This window comes from Strix uralensis, chromosome 1, assembly GCF_047716275.1.
Source record: "Strix uralensis isolate ZFMK-TIS-50842 chromosome 1, bStrUra1, whole genome shotgun sequence".
NCBI lineage: Eukaryota > Metazoa > Chordata > Aves > Strigiformes > Strigidae > Strix > Strix uralensis.
The window spans coordinates 157,065,613-157,091,327 of NC_133972.1; the positions used below are offsets into that span (position 1 = coordinate 157,065,613).

A 25,715-nucleotide genomic window follows, 5' to 3' on the forward strand; every position below is an offset into this window, starting at 1 on the left:
GAACATTCCTACAGCATTTATCTCCACTGGTCAACAGGAACAAAATGTACACATTTTGAATAAACGCATCTGCAAATTTTCATGAAAAAAAATCCTTCTAACAGTTCACTGAAGAGTGACATAGGTAAGATATCAGAACAGTAGCACTCTTTTCAGGAATGGAAGAATTATAATACAATTGTGATGGGTGTTAGCATTTCCTTTTCCTTGTTAAACAGAGTATGTTTTGCTTTTATAAGGCAGAAGAAAGTAAATATATAGTTAATGCAATTAATTCTCTTCTAAATTTCAATTTAAACCATGGAAGATTAGAATGACATCATAGGCAATGCTTTTTTGGTCCAGTTTCCTGTTCTTGCAAATGTAGCAAGCTTCAGGTCCTTCTGCTTTTTAAACAGTTCTTGGATCATAATAAATGAAGTTTACTAAATATTCAGTTTTAAATGAACTTTTTCAGTAATATCATATTTTAAATTTGTGGGTTTTTTTTCCTCACAGTGATGTAGATTAATTTTAGTATCTGCCAGTCTTTGTAAATTCTGTTGAAATACTGATACTTAATTTTTTTTTTTTTTTTTTATATAAGCTTTACTAAGCAGAAAAATTTTGATAGGGAGGCATGACCATTAAATGATTATCTGTTACTCATCGTATGTCAGAAAACTGATGGTTTACAGGAAAGTTTCTTAGGGTGTATTATTTTATAATGAAAGAAATTACCTTGACAAGCTGGGACTGGAACATCCCATGAGTAATAACCATATGGAGACTTCCTGCATACAGCAGTACTTTTCCCAATGAGCCGAAAACCTCGATCGCAAGCCCAGCGAACCATACTGTTGAGCTGTCCACCTGTCTGACTGACAATGAAACCATGTGGAGGGGACTCTGGAGTACTACAGTAGAGAGCTTTAAACAAAAATATTGAAAAAATAAAAGATGCATTTAGAATCCAGATGACAATTCTTGACAAATTCTTATAGAATTAAGTGGACATCTGATAACAAGTTGAGAAAACATCACTAAAAGCCGTTGTATTTTCTATGGTGATCATGCATGCATCAAGCAATTTCATTAAGTATAAAGGTGAAAGAATAGGACTTTATAACGGCTTTAGGTTTTAGTAGACTCAAAGGAAATATAGTGATAGCTCACTTCTACAACTGGGGTTTTATTTTTAACCATTTCCTTTTTTAAACCAAGCAAGCTACAGAATTTTAGTTAATGATGAAATTCATTGCAATTGTATCAACTTCAGTAGCATAATTTTTTTTTTTTTTTTAAAGAAGGGAACATCAAGGGTATGCTACACATAATTATTTTCAAATAATCACAGAATCACAGAATCGTCTAGGTTGGAAAAGACCTTGAAGATCATCCAGTCCAACCATTGACCCAATACTGACAGTTCCCAACTACACCATATCCCTAAGTGCTATGTCAACCTTACTCTTAAACACCTCCAGGGATGGGGACTCCACCACCTCCCTGGGCAGCCCATTCCAACACCTAACAACCAGTTCTGGAAAGAAATGCTTCCTAATATCCAGTCTAAACCTTCCCTCGTGCAATTTGAGGCCATTACCTCTTGTCCTATCGCTTGTTACTTGGTTAAAGAGACTCATCCCCAGTTCTCTGCAGCCTCCTTTCAGGTAGCTGTAGAGGGCGATGAGGTCTCCCCTCAGCCTCCTCTTCTCCAGACTAAACAACCCCAGTTCCCTCAACTGCTCCCCATAAGACCTGTGCTCCAGACCCTTCACTAGCTTCGTTGCCCTTCTTTGGACATGCTCAAGTAATTCAATGTCCTTTTTGTAGTGAGGGGCCCAAAACGGAACACAGGAATCGAGGTGCGGCCTCACCAGTGCCGAGTACAGGGGCAAGATCCCTTCCCTCTCCCTGCTGGCCATGCTATTTCTGATACAAGCCAGGATACCACTGTTCTTCTTGGCCACCTGGGCACACTGCTGGCTCATGTTCAGCCAGCTGTCAATCAACACCCCCAGGTCCCTCTCTGACTGGCAGCTCTCCAGCCACTCCTCCCCAAGCCTGTAGCGCTGCTGGGGGTTGTTGTGGCCCAAGTGCAGCACTCAGCATTTGGTCTTATTGAAACTCCTACAGTTGGCCTTGGCCCATCGCTCCAGCCTGTCCAGATCTCTCTGCAGAGCCTCCCTACCCTCGAGCAGATCAACACTCCCACCCAACTTGGTGTCATCTGCAAACTTACTGAGGGTGCACTCGATCCCCTCATCTAGATCATCAATAAAGATGTTAAACAGGAGTGGCCCCAAAACCAAGCCCTGTGGGACACCACTCGTGACCAGCCACCAACTGGATTTAACTCCATTCACCACAACTCTTTGGGCCCGGCCATCCAGCCAGTTTTTTACCCAGCGAAGCGTGTGCCCATCCAATCTTTTCCTTCTGGTCCTAAATAAGTAATTTCTTTCAAGTTCTGTAATACAATGAACTGAAGTGAACTAGCAAATCTAAAATAGATTTTAATCAGATTTGAGTGTCACCATAACTCCATAGCAAAAAAACTGAATCTGCTTTTTTTTTTTTTAGAACACAAAATGTCCTACAGAAGTCTTATTTAGATACTATAAAAAAAAAATCATAAATCTTTATGAGAGCAAAAAGACCATTAAAAGATATAGTTGTTATAAACTGAAAGGATTTATGTACTTTAAGTCTCTCTGATATTAAAAATTACTTATTATACTGTCATTATGCTTATATTTTTTCTAACTCATTAAGTCCATGAGTACAAAGTCACTTGGTTTTGGCTACCTTGTCAAAGGAGTGGACCAGAAGGGACTTGCAAACCTGGTAGCCATTTTAATATAAATGTTTGTTTAAGGATTTAACTTAGTCTCTGATCGTTTTGGTTTGAGGACGAGCCAAGACTGGTTAGCCTAGATGGACATTTTACCATTTTGTAGGAAAGAAAATTAAGTTGGACGTTTGTTTTAAAGTGCTTCCTTCATGCTTTCAAGAAATATTGGTAACAATTGGCATGTATTTTCTCAGGCAAATAGAGTAAGTGCTGCTTCACTTGCACTTTAAGCCTTTCTATGTCCCATGACTTACTTAAGTTCAATGGTTTTCTCAGGCAAAGGCTTCCCCTGATCAGGATGGAGTCATGTGGATGTTTGTTTACTCTTTATTAAAGAAAGCAGCAGAATGAGAAGCACTGCCATATCTTTCAGAGCACATACTATAAAAATATTTTCTTCCTTGCATTAAATTGCTCATGCCTTATACTCTTGGAAGAACCAGAGATACAGACACTTCTACTTCTTTAGTGTATAAGAAAATATACTAGCATCTTCCAAATGATACAGATCACTAGTAAATATTTCCTGTCTACCTCTCAATAGTTCTCTCACTGCCAGTAGGCAAAGAGTTTTAAGAACTTTCTCTTCTTTCTCTTTTAACAGATCCAACAGGTACTACAGGCAATGAAAATAGGTACCATATAATATTTTGTGTCTAGCCAACAGTGAATTTTATCTAGCTATACAAAAAACATTTTACCTCTGAGAAAACCGTCCTCTCCTAAAGGGAAAAATGACATTGATACACTTTTACAGGCTGTTGTGAGTCTAGTTATTTTTCTGCAACAGCGAAGTAGCCAAAAACTGAGTGAGGAAAAACCAAAGAAACACAATAGAAAGAATAATTTTATATTTATTCCCTATTGCTTTCTCTGCTTTGAAAAGTGAAATTGTTTTATGCCAATAACTTCTCTAGTACCTACAGATACCATCCTCAGTACTTTTCATTCTGCGTATTTCATGTCTTTGGTCATGATAAAAAAATCAAATATAGATTTTGTGTAATTGCTGTAAATTGCAACAGATCTAGTTTAGCTTGATTATTGAATATTATTATCCCATAAAAATATATATTATATAATAATTCTATAAAATCAATTATATAAAAATCAATCTTTGTTATGTAATATCTTCATGCACTATTTATAAATATGTTCATCTGAATTAACAACACACACAGTGCTGTCTTTTTTGACGTACTACTTGATCTCTTCTAATATGTTTTGCTGCTTCTGCTGAACCTTAAAGTGTTCAATCCTTCAGTGTCTCACATTTTTCCACCTTATAGCTGCTCATTCCTGCCTTGTTGCCGCTTCTGCCTCTGTCCTAGCAAAAGTGTTAACGGCAAATTGCATAAAGGTCCAGTATGAAGAACAGAGGCACATGAGTGCAAGTAAATGATAGGAGGGAGAAGGGAGAAGCTGCTTCTCTCATCTTTAGTACTGGCTTATGCCATTTTAACGTCTTGCAAAACATTTGCTTAAATCTCTACAGAGATTTTCATATATCTTACTTAGGGTGTGGTGGGTTTTTTTCCTCACAAGATTGGTATCATCAGGTTCATATATAAACCAGATTGGATTTCCTTTCAGTCTAGGCAATTGCTGTTACAAAGTACAGCTTACCTTACCCTTTTCACACAAATAAGTATGTTCCATATTGAAATTTTATATACATCAAAGAAAGTCTGATTTACATACCTATATATCTTATCCTGAAACCTTTTTTATTGGTGCCATGATCTGCTGACCACCGGAGAAATACTTCATGGCCATTGCTGGTTATATTTAGAGAAGACGAATAGTCCCCACTGAGAGAAATGAGCAACGGGCTATGACTATTTGGTCCTTGATAGAAGGAAGAAAAAGAAAAAAAGAAAAAAAAAAAAAAAGGAGTTACAAAGTTTAAAATAACATACAATAAATTATATCCATACAATTAATATACATAGAAATCATCCTCCAAGCAAATGGCAAATTTATCTGAATTACAAATGCAGGTTGACATTACATGTTATATACTAGAGATTACATATTTGTTCAGAAACAAAATTGTTTCTAAACGTAATTAATGCAGTACAATTTTGAAACACAATAATCCAACAGTTCTTTTTATCAGAAAAAATCCAAATAATTGCTTAATTAAGATTTTTTATACTAACAAATTATGGTATGCATAAACAATATTGATTACACAGACGCAATGTAAAAATACATTTATATAGTGAAAAAGTATCATTCAAAGTTGTGCATCCTATAGTTACCATCAAACACCTCAAGTATATCAAACTCCTTTTCTGTCTGGAAGAATTCAAAGAACATGCTGATATTATAACCCTTTTCCACAGTAATGGTCCATGCACACATCTGGAGATTTGGGTAGCTGTCAGGATATCCAGGGCTCAGTATTACTCCTGTTGAATCCAGACGCATTTCATTGGCTGGACAGAGAACTGTGAAACAGAAAGATTTGTAAAAAACTCTAAAGCCTATTTGTTCATGTGATTGACAAGATTGTCCTGAGTTTAAAAGATCTGCTTTACTCATTTTATTTCTATAAATACAGAAAGACAGACAACATTTTAGAAACAAAGTCAGTTAGTAGACAAAAGATCTAAAATAATGTTTATCTTGAAAATAAGCCCTGCAACACTCAGAAGTTATCAATTAATGACATTTTTCTCTCATTCTCTAGAAGAGAAAATATTTTTGAGGGCTGTGCTTAAATACTAAATTGTTGCATTTTTCAAAAAGTGAATCACAGACTTTTTTTTCCCCCTCAGATTACTGTTACTGTCAGCAATAATTCCCGGTAGTCTTGCACTGAAAGCAAAACTTGAAGACACTGTGATTTTTGGTTGTCAGATTCTAAATGAAGAGTAATCAATTCCTCCCACAGTCTGTATAATACAGCACCTAAATTTTCAGATCCTTAATCAAGCTCCAAGAACGTTGATGTACCTATACATAATGTAAGCACTATATTATGCCTTTGGTCTAGAAAATAAAAGACACACTTCAGGCTGACATTTTGTAGGACTAATGAGACAAGAAGATTCCTTGTGCTAATCCAGCTATCTAGTTTTTAGATTAATAGAAACCTCAGAAAATGCTAGGTTATTGTCTTTACATGCAATAAAAAACACTTGAAATTCTATTTTTCCTTCACCACACCTATTACAGCCCCATTTCTTTCTTATCTCTTACCAAAAGAAGCAGCAAAGAAGAGTTCTTAAAATCAAAGCCTATGACTAGTAGTCAAGACATTGGTGTTATAATCCTGAATGAGCTAGAAAATCTCAGTCTGACCTTGGACAATTCATCTAATTGCTCCTCCTTTTAAAAACAGGTACAACAGTTCACCATATGACAATCACTTTCTAAGGAAATAAAGCTCAAATTAGGAGAAAAAACCCCAGATGATTTCTGCCCCACTTAAAAGTAAAAATCGAATAGTCACCCTGATATATATTTATTTTAACTCCATAGTTGTCATCATCCTTCAGTTCTTTGGTAAGCATAAGAGATGTGTAACTGTATCGTGTATGTTATGTGCATATTGAATCTATATTTACAAACCGCTTCCTTTTTATTAAATCTCTATATGAGAGATTTTTGGTTATACATTCAAGTTTCTAGTGAATTCTGAAGTTCAGACAACTGGATACTTTCCTCCTTCTAACACAGAGACAGACTGTTTCCCTGATGAGTAGATGTAAATCAGCTGAAGAAGAAATTATGAAAATCTGAAGTTCTTAATTGCTGATAACCTTTCCAAAATTTAACTCTGGGCAATAAGAAAATGAACATGCTTTATGCTTTTCTCTAATACATGGCTGGGAGAGGCTAGACCCCACAACATGAGAGTGTTTCCTGCAGGGATAGAAGACAACACCTGCTCCATCCCTGTTGACTTCTTCAGTAGGTTTTACCTACCATACCTTCACTTTACTCAAAATAATTATTTTTTTCTTATATTACATATCATATTCTGAAGTTATTAATCTTCCACTTACAGCTGTGCCAGAAAACACATAGCAGCTCTGTCTATTCTTAATTGTCATAGTTTCAGGAGAGATAGTGGATGCTAACAGGATAAATGTTACTTTGTAAATAAGTTATCTTTAGATATTTAAAGCCACTATTTAAAGCCGCTGCTGAAATTGAGCAAACTGGTGTTTAAAAGTATGATGAAGAGGCTTAAATATAAGAGAATATTATGTTGCTGCTTATTCTAGGTGGCCAGTTCGAATGGTCATTTTAAACATTTTAACTAATTCCTTTGATTTTTTTCTTTTAATTTGATGAGTCTACTAACTCTGAAGATTATGTTAATTTCATTCAGATTTAGAGTGAAATTGTAAGATCATCGATGTAATATTTCATATTTGATCCAATATTTAGCATTTATATGTGACAGAGCAAAGATTACTATTGTTACTGAAGTCATCATTCCCGAGTTTTTGTCTTGAGACTTGCAATGAATATAAATATGCATTCAGCAACACATGCTGAGAGAATGCTTCAGGATCAGCACATATGTCTCTGTTTGTCCTATCTATTGTTATATCATCCTAATATTTAAAGCAGTGCCTGGAGGTTAGTATGTTTTTTCACTCATTAAATGCTATGAGCCATCTAAGTTAGGATGTTAATTTAAATTGGGGTGTTGGAAGCTATTTCTAGACACACTTGTACCTAAATAAATGCACGGATTTTCAGAAATTATGAGTGTTAAAGTTCTTATAAAACTCACAATTCAAGATCACTTTGCATTTTTAAGAACTAGACTTACTGCCACGAAGATTGAATTTTGCATAGTTTTGTGCATAAAATCACAGGAAGAGTTTATTCAGAAGTAGTAGTTGATCTTTCCAGTTTTTCAGGAATGCAGAAAAAGGTTATATTTATAAGACAGTAATTTTTCAACTCTCAGCTGAAACAGTTGAACATTGTAGTCATAATTAAGTTCTAAAAATTAGTATGCTGATTATTGTTATAATTGTTATTTAAATTCATAACAACTAAATTGTAAACAACTAAATTGTACACAAGTTTGAAACTTCAGAAATTACTAAGAAACGGTCAAATATTAAAGCTTTACTTGTAAAGTAGTAGATTTATTCATATTTAATTTACTACTTCCAAATAAGTCTTTCATCATTAATGTTTTATAGATATGCTAATTAATTAAAATTTCTGGGGCAGGGGGGGAACCCCAAATATCTGATTGATAGAAAACACTGATTGGCAGTATTTTTCATTTAATACAAATGTAAATCAACTGCATTTATTATGACTGATTTTGGAAAGCATTTTAATCTCACAGTAGATGTTAAAATATTAAGCTCAGGAGTAGATGGATCACGAAGGAATATTGCAACAACTAGCAGGACTCAAAATGGGTTTTGTTAACATAAATTATATTTTTATGAGGCTGGGGAGTTTTGTTCTAGTTCTTCCCTTGAAATGTCTTAGCATACATGTTTATAACTATATGTCCTTACTTATCTTTCTGGAAATAAATGGAAGAATTAGTAAGAAAACATAAACATGTGCCCATCAGTGAAACTTTAAAGGGGTTACATTTTTTAAAATAAATGATGGGCAAGGTTTTTCTCCATTAGCTCTCTAACTGGTTCAGTATGAAAGAAAAATCTTGCATTTTCTTCAAAACTGATGGAAAAATTCTATTCTAGCATAACACACCAAATGTCAGTTTAATAAAGACTGGTTTAAACTGTGATGTTAGTGGTTGGCAGGACTGTAATCTTATTTCGACCTTAACAATGACGTAGTGTTATATCTCTCTATTCACAGTTTTCAATAAAAGGAGGAAAACATGAACATACACAGGCATACACACACACACACACAGAGAAAACCTATTCTTTAAAATACACTGAATAAAAGTGGAAGTACTTAAAGTTGCACTGAAAAATTATGTTGAGATCTTGTTCACCCAAATCCATGTTATGTTAATTTAGCATTTTTGAAAATGTACATATAGTTTTTCATAGTATTATGTTCTAGATAAAATGAAATAATCTTATTGTTTATTAAATTTAGACGCCCTCCAAAAAAAAATAATTGTGAAATTGTTTTCACAAAGTAGAGTAGCAGTCCTTCAAACTCATCAAATTCATTAAAACATTACTAATTATTTTGCATTAATATTTGACACATATTCAGCATAACAAACAGTGATAATATTGGGAATAGCACCAAAAAGTCTGAAATATTTTCAGTGTGCTATCTTATGTAAAGAGATAGTGGAGGGTATTTAAGGAATCACCATTCAGCTGGTCTGGCAGAAGGAAAAGAAATAGGAGAAAAAACCTTGACAGGTAGGTGGTGCTCCATCCATCTGAAGCCTTTCACCTAGTCGGCACGTCAGAATCTCATTACCAACCAATGTAAACCCTGGTTGACACTGGTATCTTATTATGTCTCCTGTTTGGGAAAACAAAACAAGACAAAACCCAAACAAACAAAAGAAACGTTAAAGAGCAATTAACTGGGACTTTTAGCTTTGAAAGCATTATTGATTAATGAAGCTTTTTGCCACCATATATAATGGGCTAAATGACCTCTGGCATAAACAACTTTAATTAGTCTAAGAAATGTGGTAAATGAGCATTGTGTTGCACACTGTGCTGCATCTATCACTGTTTTCCACCACATTATTACTTAGATAGTTTGCTAATTTGTCTGTGTTTGACTGATGCTGTGTGAACCATGTGTCCACAAAGCTTCAAGCAATATAATTTATTGGCTGTTAGAGAATGAAATAGAGATAAGATCAAGTCAGTAACCCATACAATCCTGAGGGGAAAAAAATTAAATAGTAACTGGATTTAGTTGATTATACCTAAATTTGGCATGGTGAGAATAAGAAATTGTAATTTTTTAATTAAGAAATTAAAAATTCATATAGTTATATGTACCAATAAAAGTAAAAATTTTTACATCCTAGCATTTCTTTTTGGTCCAGGCTACAGAGCAAAAAACAAGAAAAAAAAAGTTTTTCTCTTTGTTACCAATATAACTAATTAAATATTGGTATATGTTAAAAAGAAATTTATTTTTCTTTCCCATAACATGAGCGAAACTAGCTAGTCAGACATCTGATGTCTGATCATGTGAATCATATTTCTTTGAATGATACGTGGCTACGTAATATTATTAACATGTCTTAGAAGGTCAGAATGTCATCCTCTTCCTAGATTCTCCTAATTTTTACAAATTTGATTTTACTCTTCAGTTGACAGACACCTTAATTTTGTTAAAGAATATACTATTGTCTGCATGGTTTTTTGTGAGTTTTGTTTGTTTGTTTCAGTATAAGACAATGTTTTATATTAAATTTTTGGAGAAAAGTATTTTAAGATGAAGTTAATTAGAAAGGAGTTACTGTTTTACATATATGTGATCTCTGAAACATATATTCAGGAAGTATAGGGAAGAGGAATGACTTCTTAAAAAATTTATTTTTAAAATATAAATCTAACATATTACAGGCATGATTTGCATCCTGAAAAGCAAGACATTTCTGTTCATACAGTCCTTTTTTTTTTTTTTTGAAACAAATGTTGCTTTTATTTTCTATTACCTATTTCAAATTCATCATCCTCAGTTAGAATTTCAGCATTTGGTATATTTGTTGGAGGCTGGCAGACCCGGAGCTGATAGGCTATAAACAGGAAGAAAGCACAGTTGACGTTCCCATACTTAGACAGATAATAGAGCCATGCAAACATAACTGAGTCAATACCCACATTAACAGGAAAAAAAAAAACCAACCCACCTCTATTCATTTACTCTGAAACTTTCAAGAGAATCAAAAGAAGGGAAACATATGAATATCAGAGTTACTGAAACATTGGAAGTTGCATCTGTGTTCTTAATTATTTAACTTCAGTGACAAAACCCTCTTCATAAATAACCTAAGAAGCTTAGAAGTGGTTGCAAATTTTCTCACCTAAGTGATCTTGTCTGAAAAGCAAATATTTTTTGTATTGTGCAATCACCATTTTGTTTGTTTTGTTTCTTTAAAATACATTTTTACTGCTGAATTCTTCCACTTCTGAAACTTTGTCATAAAGACAAGTTTTAGAATCCAAAAGATTCTACCCAGAGGCAGCATAACTGATGGAAAGAAGCATTTTGAATGTGAAATTTCCCAGTAAATTCAATAGTTGTGGAGCACATCTATACCTGCAGAGAGGGTCAGAGAATAATTCTGCTTTCAAACTTCTCATTTGAAGTCTTACATGAAATAATTTTCTGAGTTTTAACGCAGGAATGGAATAGCCAGGCAAAATAATTCAGTGAAACAAATTATGAAAAAAAGAAAAGTAGGAAGAGTATGCAGAATCTATATAGCTTTATTTTTTTTACAGAGAACCTATGAAGATGGGCCTGTGTTTGGACACAGATGAAATTCCCTTTAATCTGAATGCAATTTGGACAGAAATCCAGCCAAAGAAATCACACCGAAGTATTTATACTGACAGTGAAGTCTTCCAAATTTTAACGTGTAAACTCAGATTGATCAAGTATTCCTGGTTTTCAGTGATAGTACATTTTCTTATAGAATTGTTTTAAAGTATCTCTCATTAGCAAGAAAGCATCATCTACTTATGACAGATGATGATTCAGCCTCAGTTATACACTTCTTTTTTCCTTCCTGTGCTTGAATCCTTTAGTAATCAAATTGGTCAAACTTTTGTCAATCACAAAATTTAAGGTAAGATTTTTTGTTGCTACTAGGTCACCCATATTTGACATCTTTCTATTCCGCTCCTTTTTGTTGATCATATAATAAAAAGCCACTTAAATCAGTGACTCAGAAAGCTAACATCCTGCTTTAGGATAAAGTAATTTAAAATAAACCACACCAAGCAAATATGAAACAGCTGTGCTATCTGCATTTAAAATAATAATAATAAAAAATCACCAACATAATTAAAAAATAGAATCAATAAACAGTTCATATCATTTATCTCAAATGTCTCTAATCTAGGGGTATCATTCATTTCAATCCTCAAATTATCTATTTTAAATAAATTTGACTTCTCCCATTGACTTGCCTTTATTGCTACAAATTGTATGTAGCTGATATGAAGGATCATAGACTCACAGACTGAGAAATTTATTTATCTTGACAACATCAATCCAAAAAGCATTAAGTTTCTTCATGAATAATCCTTTGTGCTGCTCAGTTTGCACCTTTATTACACATTAGAGCCCATACTTGTGGAATGACAATTTCCATAATAAGAAAAGAAACAAGTATAAGGAGAACAAGTACTTTAGAGACACTTTATTACTAGGTATGAGCATTTTTACTTGTGTTTGGTCATATACTGATATATTCATATATATCAATACATATCAATTCATATATTGATGAACACAAAGGGTCCATTTTTCCTTCACAAACTGCTACATGCAATTTAGATGCCCAGGTTTGGACTGAGAATTCTGCCACCCCTCTGCCCTATCGTACTGGAGTATGTACTCCATAACCAATTCAAGTGCTGCTGCTGGTGGTTTTTCATTGTGGGATTCAGGTCTTTTTTTTTGTTTTGCTTTGTTTTGTTTAGATTAAAATTCCTTTAATCCCCCCAGTTCTGTCTATCTGTATTCACCGTGGTCTTTACTAAGTCATAAAGAAAGCTTTCTAGTCCCCAAATCTGATCAGGATCCACAAACCAGACTGTAGTCTGTCCGTGTTTCCTGGAATAGTCAATCCAACAGGCATTCACAGAGAACCTAAAACCACCCTTGCTTCTGAATCTGTTTCCCTGTAATGATAGGAATGCAAGAGAACACTTGGCCACAGAAGGTTTGAATGACTATAAAAAGAGGTAGAATTTGGTGCATTAATACTTATGCATTTTTATTCATTCTGTACTTAATTCAAGGGCAATTTGATGTTAACTACACAGTATAGTTTACTATCATTGAAATCTCTAGAACAACAGTACTTTCTTCAAAATATTCAAATATCTACAAGAAATTTAATGACCCTCACAAACATTTAGATTACAAAGGAATTTTAGAAGCATTGTAAGCAGTGAGAAGATGAGCGCCTTGACCTGCAGGGTCCTGATGCTACCATCTTTGCTCCAGTCCCTTCGCAGTGCATTCTTTCTTTGCTTGACTACTAGTAAATTTAATATCTGATCAAGAAAATAGCTTGTTTCCATCATTCATATTAGTCTTTCATATGTTTGCATTACCCCAGTGGTTGTCAGTCATATTAATAATAGCAACTTTTCTTAGAAAAATAATGAGTTTTCTTCCTGCAGTAATCAGTAGAGAGTAATCAGTAGAGACAGTGAAAAAGTGAAGTTTGTCACACTTACCATGGTAACTAAGCACAAAGAAGCCACTGGTAGTAAAGTCACTGTGGAACTTGATTAGAATCTGATTGGAAGTACTATAGACTGATTCTAATGCAGTGTTGCCACTAAATTGTCCAATTTGAGGAGAAGTTTGGTCTGGTCCATCCCTATGAAAAACAGATACATAAAGATTTGTTGCCCAAACAAATGATTTAATTTCTCCACATTTTAATATAATGTAGTAAAATTTCTCTAGATTACTCTAAAAGGCATGGGTCCTCTAAAATCAGATAAAAAAAAAAAAACCAAAACAACATTAAGGGATGAAATCCTTCTGAAATTCTCTATGTGGATTGCAATATATCAGGTAGTAGCTTAGAGGGCCATCAAAATTTATCAGAAAGCAAGATGCTTCATTCAACACCTTTTAGAAGTAATATTCTCATTTTTAAATAGAAATTGCAGCAAGCTCAAAATGATTGAATTTGTGATTGTACTTCCTCTTCCTCCCACAAACTCTGCTCACGTTTATCTATGTTTTCAAAAGTGGCTATCAGAAAATAAATAAACTTAATATTGCTCATCTCCCCCGCCTTCTGAATTTGGTCATTTCTAGGAAAATTAAGACATTAATACTATTTAATTTTTAAAAGACAATGAGTGAATATTGGCTTCACTAAAAACAAAACCAAAATGCTTATACTCTACTGAATACAAGATTCCACTTGAAATCTGCATGTGGGCATTTATAAATGCATATTTTACTTATAATGATTATTTTAAGGATGTCACTTGTAGAAATTCTCTAATGTCAGAATTTTTTAACTTAGCTTCCCACTCCCCCAATTAAATTTTATAATGCTATCATTTATAATTTATGCTACATATGGGCACATAAGAATTCATTTAAAGTTTGGTTTTATAACTAGTTTAGAGTTTTCTGAATCAATAACTTGCTGAGAGAGATGTGCCATTCATTTTATATAAATGGTTGTGTCTCTTTGGCTCAGGTAAACATTCATATAAATCCTGGTAGTTTTAATCAAAACTAAGTATGACATGCAATTGACTAATTTCTTAAATCCTTGTTCACATACATTGATCAATATTATTTTGTATTATTTATTATGGTTTAGATAATACATGTACTGCTGGTAAGATCACTGCTACTTTATTGAAGAATGAAATACTCCTTTCAATAGAAAAATGAAATAAAAGTTAGTACTAAATAACAGTGGAACTGTACAGAGAACAAAATCATGATGCAAGGGCATTAAATTTTTGTACTTGCTTCCTTCTAGGTCAGAATTGATGAACATTAAAAGTTAAATTTTCTAATTGCTATTGGTATAAGATATTTTAACTGACAATAATTTCAAAATAAAATTATGGATATGTTTTGTTTTGAAAATTTTGCCGTAATACATTTGTCCAAATTCTTGCACATTGCCCCTTTCCCTTCTGTTTTATCTGGGAAATAGTATGATTTGAAGTAGAATTTTAATTGTGAATAAAATGTGTTTTTTTCTATTGAAAATGGCTATCAAAATTTCTGATCAGTTCTGTAAATAAATAATATCCCAGAAGTAGAATAGGCTACTACATAGCTATTATGTATAAAATACAGTTTATATAGGTATATAAATCATACATAAGTAACAACATGCACGATACATACATGAATAGCATAATAAATGCTTTAATTTCAGAACAGTCTCCTAAGTGTGGTTAATCTAAACAGGATACAAAACATCTAAAAAAACCCAGCAATGAACATATAATGAAATAAAACTGAGGTTTTACCTTTGTCATGATATATACAATTACTTTTACTGTAAGAACGAAGTTTGTAACACAGCCGGGGTACAACTGAAAGCACATGAAATCACTTGGTAGAAAAGAAGAGCCAAATGGAAGAAGCACTAGAAGTGGACAGTAGTGTTCTAGTTTGGGGGGGATGAAATAGAGAAAAGAAGTCTGTATGCACACAAAAGTATAATTTAGTTCTGGAAAGATTCTGAGGGTCAGCCTAAATCTGTTACACAAAACAACTGGTGAAGAATTAAAGAGATTTAAAATTATCTGAGTTTTATCAGGGCAATAATCTGGGTACATATTCTGTTCAAATTTTTGTTAGACTTTAAGGCAAAGCAACCAAGTATCTGGGATGCAGGACAAGATAGTTTGTAGAACACAAGATGAAAAAAAACCAGGACCTACAGAAATGAACGCAGAAGTGTACAGAGAACTGTTTAATGTCTAGGAAAGTAGGAATAAAATCCTGAGTTATACAAATTTACATGAACCCAAATTAGATTTCAGTGCAACAGAAACATAAAATGAATAATTAATATTCCAAATTGCCTCTCATTATTTTGCACTACTCAGACTACAAGACTGCTCTCTCCACCTGAGGATTTTCAGTCTGCAGATTAAATAATCAGTGGATTATTATTTTAGGCAAGATTCCAAAAGGTCTTAGCCACTGCTGAAACGTCTAGGAGACTCACTGGTAACACTTTCGAGAGTACTATAGGAGTAGGAGCTGTTACACTTCGTTACAGCCTCCTGCCCTTACCAACCTTGCAACTAAAAAAAACGGGGATTTCATTATCTGAAAAGATTAATGATAGACATGGATTAATGTATATAGAGAATATAATTTGTTTCCAGCTATCATTAGGTGAACTCTTTTTGTCATAGTCAAATACAAATAAAGTCTCTCCTTTTATATATTCTTAACAGTTTAATAGAAGAAAGTTTGGAGGAAATGAAGAGAGTATTGCTGCAGTTTCTTGTATTAACACTCTAAAACTTTGTAATAAACAGAGCTGCAACTGCTTATTATCACTGTTTTCTTAAGTATTATTTCTCTTGGTTGTTGATAAGCTGTCATAGCATACTTCTGAACACTTTTCTTCATCGAGAAACTGAGGCACACTATTATTGGTTTTGAATTCTTAAAACAAGGACTATGAAACTTCATGTCCAGTGCTATCTAGAGAGAATGGTATATTGGAAAACATGGATTAGTGCAAATCACTCATTGCCCCTAGACAGAACAGCAGTGTCAAGGGAGAAATCACAAATACACTGTTTTTAAGTCATCCTTTGTTGCATTGAGTCACATGAAGATTAAATAAATACCAAAAATGTTTTCTTACCACACAGTTATGAAATCATATATTGGCTCTGTTTGGAGAACTGTGAAATTGATGTAGATTCCATTCCCAGGTGGTACTCTTACAAGCCAGAAGCAGTCTTGAAAGTTTGGATACTCATCAGGATATCCTGGAGAGTATATGGTGCCATTCATTGCAGTTATATTTCCTCCACAGAGGGCTATAAAAAAGACATTTGTTTTTAAAAAACATGAGATGCTTCTTGCATTCTTAGACCATGTAAAAGCCATACTTTTAAACACATTTGGTACACTTTAACTAGATTATGTAAAACCATTACTGTGTACAGAAAACAGATTTTACTGAGCTATTTGCAGAGTCAGAAGTCTGTTTGACATTATCGGTCAAATCTAAAAGAAAAAAAAAGCAATTCTGATGTCATAAATACTATCAGAACTGGAACTAGAGTAATATTTAGTCACTGTGTTATTTCCTGCACAATTGAAAACCACTTTGTTATAGCTTTGTGTAAACACCAGCTACAAATTAGCAGTGAAACACATTAACTGCTTTATTCATTGTCACACGAACAAAATTATCAGGCGAGAGAACAGATATGCTAAGTTGATGGAGAGTGGGTGGGGGAAAATTAGAGGGGAATTTGAAAATGAAAATAGTGTGTGCAACAGTATGAATGGCAATTTTTCATTCTCTGAGATAAATTGTGGTAGACAAAGTAAGAGTCCTTTCTGTAATTCTTGTTGAAGTGCACTAATTTTAGACATCATACAGTGCAAGACTGACCATACAACTTTCGGACTTTCATAACTATGCATTTTAGGAAAGCTATTTGTCCAAACTATATGATTTTCTCCACAGAGTTTTCAGATACATGTTGAATATGACACCACCCTGTTATTACAAAACAGAAATTATGTTATAGAAGCCTAGATCTGGAAAAGTGAGGAAAGCCTAAACCGGTATAATCTGCTTTATTTTGCATAGATTCCTCCCCACTCCACCCCAAACAGGCACAGAATGGCAACTAAGATTCCCTAAAATATGCTGAAGAACCACTAGCCAGAGAACAGATTGCTGGAAATATAGGTTTGACATACAGGAATTACGCATTGTTTTTATTTAGGTAAAACATGTGTTATGGTTTATATATATATATTTTGGTACTGAACTGTAGGGTAAGAAGGCTTTCATAGTCACACCTCATCCATTCAGACTGAACAGCTGGTATAATGTTTTTCTTCAGCTTTTAGCTTCAAAGTCTCAATGGTTTTTGAGCAATACAGGAAGAATTGATTTTTCAGCAGGGTTTTAGGGGAGTAAAGACATGGGCTGATGAGTGTTAGGCAATAGGATTTCTTGGAAAAGGAGAGGGAACAGATTCTAAAAGGATGAAACTGAGGGAGATGAGTTAAGATGGGTCAGAGTGTGTTAGATGGTGCTGAGCACAGGTTAGAGGGATTTTAGGTGCATGAAGATGCAAGGAGAAGAGAACAAAACTGTTTAAACAGGAACCATGTTCAGTGATATTTCATTCAGAATGTCTGCTTCAAGAAGTCTGCGGCATTAAATAAGCCTCGGTATATGCTGCTTTACAATAAAGGTATTAAAGCAAATACAAATTTAAAATATACTGTATATTTCTGGCACTAGGCCTATACAAAGAAGCCCACTTCATTTTAATGCTTTTGAACACAAGGCCTTTACCTCAAATCAAACCAAGTACAACTAGAATATACCTAATTATCTTTTTCCTTCAACAACAAAGAAAAAGAAAACCTCAAAAACATCAGTAGCATATAAAAACATCAAAACCTCTTTAATAAAAATACCACAGTAAATATTTGCACAAAACCCCATGTAATTTAAGAAATTTCTCTGAGAGCTGAGTACTGTTGCCAGTCTGTAACCATGCAGCATAGCACACATGTTAGATCTCTGTTATCAGCTAGGTTGATTTTTTTATCTGCATCTTTTCAAGTCACATTAAATAGAAACAAAGAACTTCTAACTACTGTTCAGAAACTTCATCAAAAGTGATAGAACAGCAACTGTAAGCATCTTAGAATTTAATAATTAAAATCTTGGTTCCAGTAACGTAATTCAAAGAAACAGAATCACTCCATTCAGTAAATTATTTTTCTTGATTCTGAGGCACAGAAAATACAGCTAGAACTAAGTAATAGGGAAAAGCTAAACTGTTTAGCAGTGATACATGAACCATTATTATTCCCTCAGGATCCAGAAAATGGGGGTTGAAACTTAATTGTGATGAATTAACTTCTCATTTCAAAAGATAGACAGTGTAGGTGTCATCCCTCTTTTATATTATAAGGCTTCTCCTTCTGAATTCAGTGTCAGATACATCTTAATTTAGCTAACACATCCCCCAGAAATGCCTGTGGCTCACTGACTCCAGAAGGAATTTTGAGTAATGAGGCTTCTAATTTAAGTACCTAAATTTAGGTAGATGATTCAGAATACAGTGCAAAACTCCAGAAAAGAAGGAGTCTTATTTTTTTCTTTTTTTTCTTTTTTTTTTCTTTTTTTCTCAGGCATTCCGCTTTAACTTGCTCAGTATTGAGGATCCCATTCTTAATGCTGAGCTATTACCATTCAATATAGAGGGAAGTTAGGCCTTTAACTCAGGTCCTGAATACCCCTCCTGAAACTCTGGAAGATCTTTAGGGCATATGAAAGTGGACATTCAACACCTTGTACAGATCTCATCTTTGTGGAAAACTATGTTTAGGCATACAGAGAACTTTACAGTCAATAACTTAATTGTAAACGTGTTTGGATCTTGTGGTCCCAGGAGTCTAGGATTTTGAGATGACAGTTTGAATATGAAGTATTTTCACTGTGGATGTTTTTCCAGGAACCTAACATTGTTGTCTGAACGTTGCCACAATTGTGACAAACCTGGAGGTTCCAGAAGAAAGTAATTATTTCATATGGAAAAAAATTCAGTCCTCAGTTCTGCAAATAGATTTTGTGGTGCACAGATATATTTCTCAAAGAGATTTCTGTGTTACCAAAACATCCATCCTTGTCTGTTTCAGACTCTGCTGACAACTGGCAAATGACCTTCTTTGACCTGCTGCTTAGGTGCAGGTTCCCTTCAAAATAGTTAGGGATAAGAAACACCTCTACAGAATCATCATATACATTTATTCTGTCTCCTTAAATTTTCAGGTATGTGCAAGCCACAGTTCCTTGAATCTGGTTTCCTGCTGCCAGCATATCAGTGTAAAAAAATGTAAAAGGTTAAAAAATATATTTAAAAAAAAATTCCCATTCACAAAAACTATATGTAGAAAGGATTCCACACAGAATTGACTGGAGGGCAACTGCACTTTATGCCATCTTTGACATTACTTTCTACCTGATAAGATAGAATATAAGTGGACAGAGTTGGGAAATTCAATTTTTGAATCCTCTTTTCTTGATTCAGTGCAGAGCTTTTACTCTGTAGCATCACCTAGATTAAAAAGCAGCACAGGTCTCCACATTCCAGACCTTAAGCCTAACCTTCCAAAAATAAACTTATTTCAGATAGGTTTTCAGAGATTTCGTAATTCCATGAAACATTTCAGCTTCTCTGCAAAAATTTTCACATACAAAATTGAATACTTCTTCTGTGAAGACCACAGTATAAAAATACAGGTCTCTCTAAATTGAAAAGCTAGAATGAAATCACTTCCGTTAACAGTACTTAGGAAGACTTACAAATAACGAAGGGTTCATAGGTCACCCAGAACATACCTTCACATCTGGGGAGAGGATGATTCCAGTTACGGCTGATGCCATGAAGACAAGTCAGAGCTGAATTTCCAATTAATGTGTAGCCAGGAAAACACTCAAATGAAATAGTTTGTCCCACAGTAAAGTCATTTCCAATAACAAAACCATTACGAAATGGTCGAGGGTCAGGACAGCTTTGTAGCTGATATGCTGAAATAAATAAGTAAATAATAATAATGGGGAAAAATGAGTACAATCCAAATTTTTATAACTTCAAAAATAAAAGCTTTTCATTAGAATAAAATTTAAATATCATTGGACATCCCATATATCTTAAGTTCCATCATGGTGACAATCAAAAACATTGGTCCTACCCCAGGAGAAGCACAGTGAAACATTCCCACAGTAATTCTGGAAATATGCATAAAAAATAATTTCTAAATCCAAACCTCATACGGAAAACATAATAGTACAACCAAAGTCTAAATGATCTTATGTTCTTTATAGTTTGATAACGTGTGTGTGTGTGTGTGTGTGTGTGTGTGTGTGTGTGTAAACAAACAAACAAATACCCAACACCCTACCCTACAAGTTTTTGGAACAGAGTCCACGAAGGCAAAAGTGAGACTAGCCTCTTAATTTTATCTTTTAATTTTACTAAGTACACGAGTACTGCACTAGAGAAGAAGAAAGTAAAAAGGAATTTAGACCTTGTGTTTTCTCTATTTAGATCTTCAAAAAGGTAGGCCACTGACTGACTCTTTAAGACTACAAGTTGCTTCTAAGTGCACCCTTAAGTGCACCCTAATCAAAATGGATCCAAGCTGCTGACATAAAAATTAAAAAAGATTGTAGAAGAATATCTAAACTAGAAGCATGAGAAAAAACTAACAGGCACAGAAGACTGATATGGTACCATAACAGGCAAGTGTCTAACAGCCAATGCGCCTCTAAAAAACATGCAGGAGAACAAGAAACAGCAGAATTACAATAAATAGGAAAAGTAAATCAGGTAGCCTACACTGCATGTTGAGTGATGTGTACAGTATTAAGGAACAGAACAAGGGCCAAACTAAGAAGCCCCTTCACACAATTACAGGAGCCCAAAACACATGAGGTGGGATCTAGAATGCTTGAACCAACCAAAAGCCCTGACATGAAAGCCATGGCATAGAGCAGCAGGATGCAGTGTTGCCAGACAACCAACCTTTCAAGACTGAGAGCGCAGAGACTTCCAGGTGAGAGAGCAGCACTGTTGTTTAGAAATTATATTAAGTGCTATAGAAGAAAAATATTACCAGGAAAAAAGAAGCACTAAAGCACCACTCATAGGTGGAAATTAAAAGTCCAGAAATATAAGTGTAGTACTGAGCTGCTGCTACGAATGTCTAAACAGGAAAATGATCATGAGCAGGAAATGTTAAGTAAAATTATAGCAGCTGCAAAAATATGACAGGTAGTAGTAATGGAGTACCCAAATATCCAAATCACCAGGATGACTTGAAGAAATAAAATTTTGAATGCAGGAAATAATTGTTCCCTAGAACAAGCAGTTTGAGAGCCCACAAGAAAAGATGTTTTTTTAGATTTAAACCAGCTTGGTACTCAAGCCTTAGTCTGAGAAGTATTCATGGGAGATTTGCTCCATAATAGCAGTCATAATGCAGTTTGATTGTACTCGGAGGGAGCAAGTCAAATAAACCCAGCACAGGGGTATTCAATTTTCTGGAAAGGAAATTATACAAAAATGAGGTAATGCAGATTGGAATCTGCTAATTGACACTACTTTAAAAGATCAGGTAAAACATGTTCTACAACTCAGAATAAAAAACCCACTAAAGTGGTTCAGAAAAATGCCTGTGTGATTCAGTAGGAAAGTTAAAGATGCTACAATAGGGAAAAGGTTGTCATTTAAATAATGAAAGTCTGCCTTTCCAGAAAGTCATAAAACATAGCAGGTCAAATTTAAATAAAATATAAAGACAGCAAAAATAATTTGAAAAATGTCTTGCAGAAGATATCTCAGCTGATCATAAAAAAATTATCTGACAACATCAGAAGCAAGAAGTCAGCTAGGGAACTGGTGGGAGAATTCATGACAAATAAGAAAAAAGGGAGTTTTAAGGATTAGGATGCCATAGAGAGAAAAACTCAATAAATTCTTTGTATCTGTCTTTACTGCTGAAGATGGTGTAGAGATTTCCAAACAAGATATGTTACTTGTATTATGCAGGTCTAAGGCCCTCGATCAGTTTGAAGTAAATACAAAAGTACTACACTAAATAGGTAAGGCAAAGGACCAAGAGCAGTTCTTCACCCAGAAGAGCTGCTGAACTAAGTTATATATCATATCATTTCAAGATCTGATCTAGAGGAGTGGTGATTTCCTAATGTAAATCACATCTATCTTTAGAGGGTATCCTTGAAATTACAAAACAGTGAGTCTGACTTCTATACCTGGTAATATGATACAGCCCGTAATAACAAATAACATTAGCACAAGGCTAAACATCGTTTCTTGGGAAAGAGACTGGGGGCAATATGACTGAAGTTCACAAAAATCATTAAGACAGAGGAAAGGCTGAATGTGAAAATGCCATCAAATCCCACAGTAATAAAAATAAGAGTCTGACAATAATTGTGGATGCTGGTGAAGGAAAGAAATCAGCTAGGCTTCTGTGCTGCTAAGTAGCATTTCTTTTTGTAATTTGGAAATACCATACTGAAGTAGATGGAGCTTTTTTTCTGATCCAATAGAGGGTTTCTGTTTTTACACTCTTATATTTAAGGAAGAGGAGAAATAAACTTATCTTTAATTTTACTTTTCTCAGAAGAATTAAAAGACTTTTAATGAACTATGAATATCAGAGATTTTATAGCAAACAAGTAAGATTTGAAAATAAGCCTCTCCCACAACTTGGTGATCTTTTCCAAAAAGATCTGAAACATTGACTTCTTATTACAGAATGGAGAACAAATACCCTATGCAAAATCTACAAAATCAGAAGATCACAGATTGTATATGTTTGAAGGAAACAGTTCTCTCTTATGTGGTTAAAAACATAGACGGAAACTTTTTTTTTAAAATTCTTTGACAAATAACATCTCCAAAATGATTACTGTTACTGTTAACAGCAGAAATAGTATACGCTCATGAGTCTTTTACTGCCCTCATAGCACTAGATTTTAAAGTTCCTTTACTCCTACAAATTGTATCATATTACAAATAGGAAGTGAATAAAATCTTACCAGCTTTAAAAGCTAATGCTTTTTACAGTAGCTCACTTCCAGAAAGCTTCATAGAGTTCAAGTCAATTTGGACTATTGAAAGAGTAATAGGAGACTGTTCTAAAGTAAAAACTTTAAATTATTCTTTGACATTATTCATACCATGAAAACAGGTATAGTTTAAAATATACATTTGATGTTTTCTTGTGAACAGTGGTGATCTAATCCCTTTTAAATGAATCTGCAATGATATAAAAAGAATTATGGTCTTGCAGTCTTCACCAGCTCAGCATGACCTATTTAGGTACAACAGAACAAGACCCTTCAACAGATACTGCCAACTAGGAAATAAAATGGATTTGGAGATTACTGAGTTGCCATTATTCTGTACTAGCCTACATGGATCCAGTACGCTAAACCAATATTTAAATCTCCCCTTCCAGAATCCAAGACACAAAATTGAGATTCCCATATGCTTATGAAGATCGAATAATATAGATGCTTACTTTGCAAAGCCATGCAATGTAAATTAATATGCCAACCAAAACCAGATATGGGAAATTATCTGTTTGCCTACTTTTGAACTGCTTTTTAGAGAAAATATGCAATTATTTTTCCTTTTTGATCTTAATTTTCTGCATTCTTCTGTTTGATCTTGATGCATAATACTTTGGTTTGAAACACACAAAATTTTTTACGTTATGTTTATCTTTTAGGAATGCCAAGAAAAGAAATAACCTTCAACAGCCACCTTGTTCTCACGTAAGGATGTCAAAATCTCACCTTGATATACAATATGAAATCCTTGTTTGTTCTGTGAGTAATCGCTGTGAAAGTATAAGCTGGTTTCATGAGTTGTGCTGAACAGAGAGGCTGGTAGCTGAGGGCCACTTAGTCTCCCAATAACAGTGCTAGTTTCTGTAGATCCACTCCTAACTTCTAAGTAATCATGTATGGTTTCCGTTGAGAAATTCATAAATTGCAAATGGACACCTGAAAAACATCATTGATAGAAAAAAGCCACCAGTATCAATACCAGGAGGGAAAATAAAGTATGTACATTTTACATTGATAATATCAGAAAATAATGTAACCAGTGGAAATGTATGTGTTACACTCCCAGATGCAGTCCTTCTCATGCATTACTAATTCTGATAAGCTGGCAAGGTAAGAAATGTAACACTGAAATACTAACATGATCTAAAGCATCGAACTGTAGGTTATTAATATGTCACTTTGGGGCAAAGTTTGTTGTTTGTGCATTGGGGCAAATTTCAGCTCTGAACACTGAATACATTCAATTTAGTTAAATCTTTCTTGTTTTCAATTGCATAAAATAGTTTCCAGTTCTATTAAAAGAAAAAATACTTTATGTGCCACACTTGGAAAAAAAACAGTGACAGTATTCTACCCCAGAGACAGCTGCATTTTAGTTGTGCATAAACTGATCTCTCTCAGCTTATACATATTTATATATATATGAAATGAGGCACAGTAAAAATTATGCATATAATATAGATTAGATATGTTGTAAAGGTATGTGGAAGGAGAGTGTCTGCTTTTTTAAGGGTATCTGGTCAAGGATGTTTTTCAATGAAGCAAGGGAAAATACAAAGAGGAAGCCATAAACAAGAACATAAAGGTATATAAACCTGAGAGAGGCAGTGATGAAAACCAAACCTGGTCAATCACATTAATTGATGAGGTCGAGTGAGAGTGTAAGAATGTTTATTCCAGTGAGGTTATATGATCAGGGACTTTATCAACTGGGGAACCAACAGAAAGGGGGGAAACCAGAAACAAAAATATACAAAGACACAGACCTGACAAAGCAAACATGGAGGCAATGACAAGAAACAGACCTTGCCAGTCACACTAATTGATGGGCTGTCAAGAAACTACAGGCACAACTTCCAGGAATATCAACCTGGACTTTGCAACTGATAAGACTGTAAACCACGGGGACCCCATACTGGGACGGATGCAGGAATTGATAGACCTATGCAAACACCTGAGGGGATGCACAGGGGAAAGGGGAGTAGGGAGGAACAAAGACAGGGGTAAGCAGAAAAGGACATAAAAGTGGCTGGTTGCATGTAGAATGGGGTGGGTCAGTACATTTGTCTGGCTGAGCCCTGGACCTGATCATCAGTCTGTCCTGTCATCTCATATCTTCTTATTAAATCTTTTCTTACATATCTCTCTGTGTAATCTTACTCTCTATCCCGTGTGTATGTGTGCTTCAAGCACTAAGTGCCAGCTACTGGTGAGACCCGTACCTGTGAGCAGGATTTGGTGCCAACTGCTGGAGTCAGACCAGGGGTGTGGGTGCCCCTGGCCTGTAGTGCTAGCTAGCTACTGGATCAGGTCAGGGGGTGTCAGTGCCAGTTATTGATGAGACCTCTGTGTGTGTGG

The 25,715-nt window shown here is 34.5% G+C and overlaps 1 protein-coding gene across 2 annotated transcripts in view; it reads right to left on the reverse strand.

The window, feature by feature from the left end:
- The window catches only part of CSMD3 (CUB and Sushi multiple domains 3), a 759,152-nt gene that overhangs the window by 93,558 nt on the left and 639,879 nt on the right, over positions 1–25,715 (reverse strand). For both annotated transcript variants that reach the window (XM_074886756.1, XM_074886745.1), the window contains 9 exons: positions 24,084–24,293; positions 20,094–20,282; positions 16,353–16,530; positions 13,210–13,355; positions 10,449–10,529; positions 9,176–9,289; positions 5,101–5,289; positions 4,538–4,684; positions 721–909 (listed from right to left, as the gene is read on the reverse strand). In XM_074886756.1, the coding sequence (XP_074742857.1) occupies positions 721–909; positions 4,538–4,684; positions 5,101–5,289; positions 9,176–9,289; positions 10,449–10,529; positions 13,210–13,355; positions 16,353–16,530; positions 20,094–20,282; positions 24,084–24,293 (1,443 nt within the window). The remainder of the gene's footprint in view (positions 1–720; positions 910–4,537; positions 4,685–5,100; positions 5,290–9,175; positions 9,290–10,448; positions 10,530–13,209; positions 13,356–16,352; positions 16,531–20,093; positions 20,283–24,083; positions 24,294–25,715) is intronic.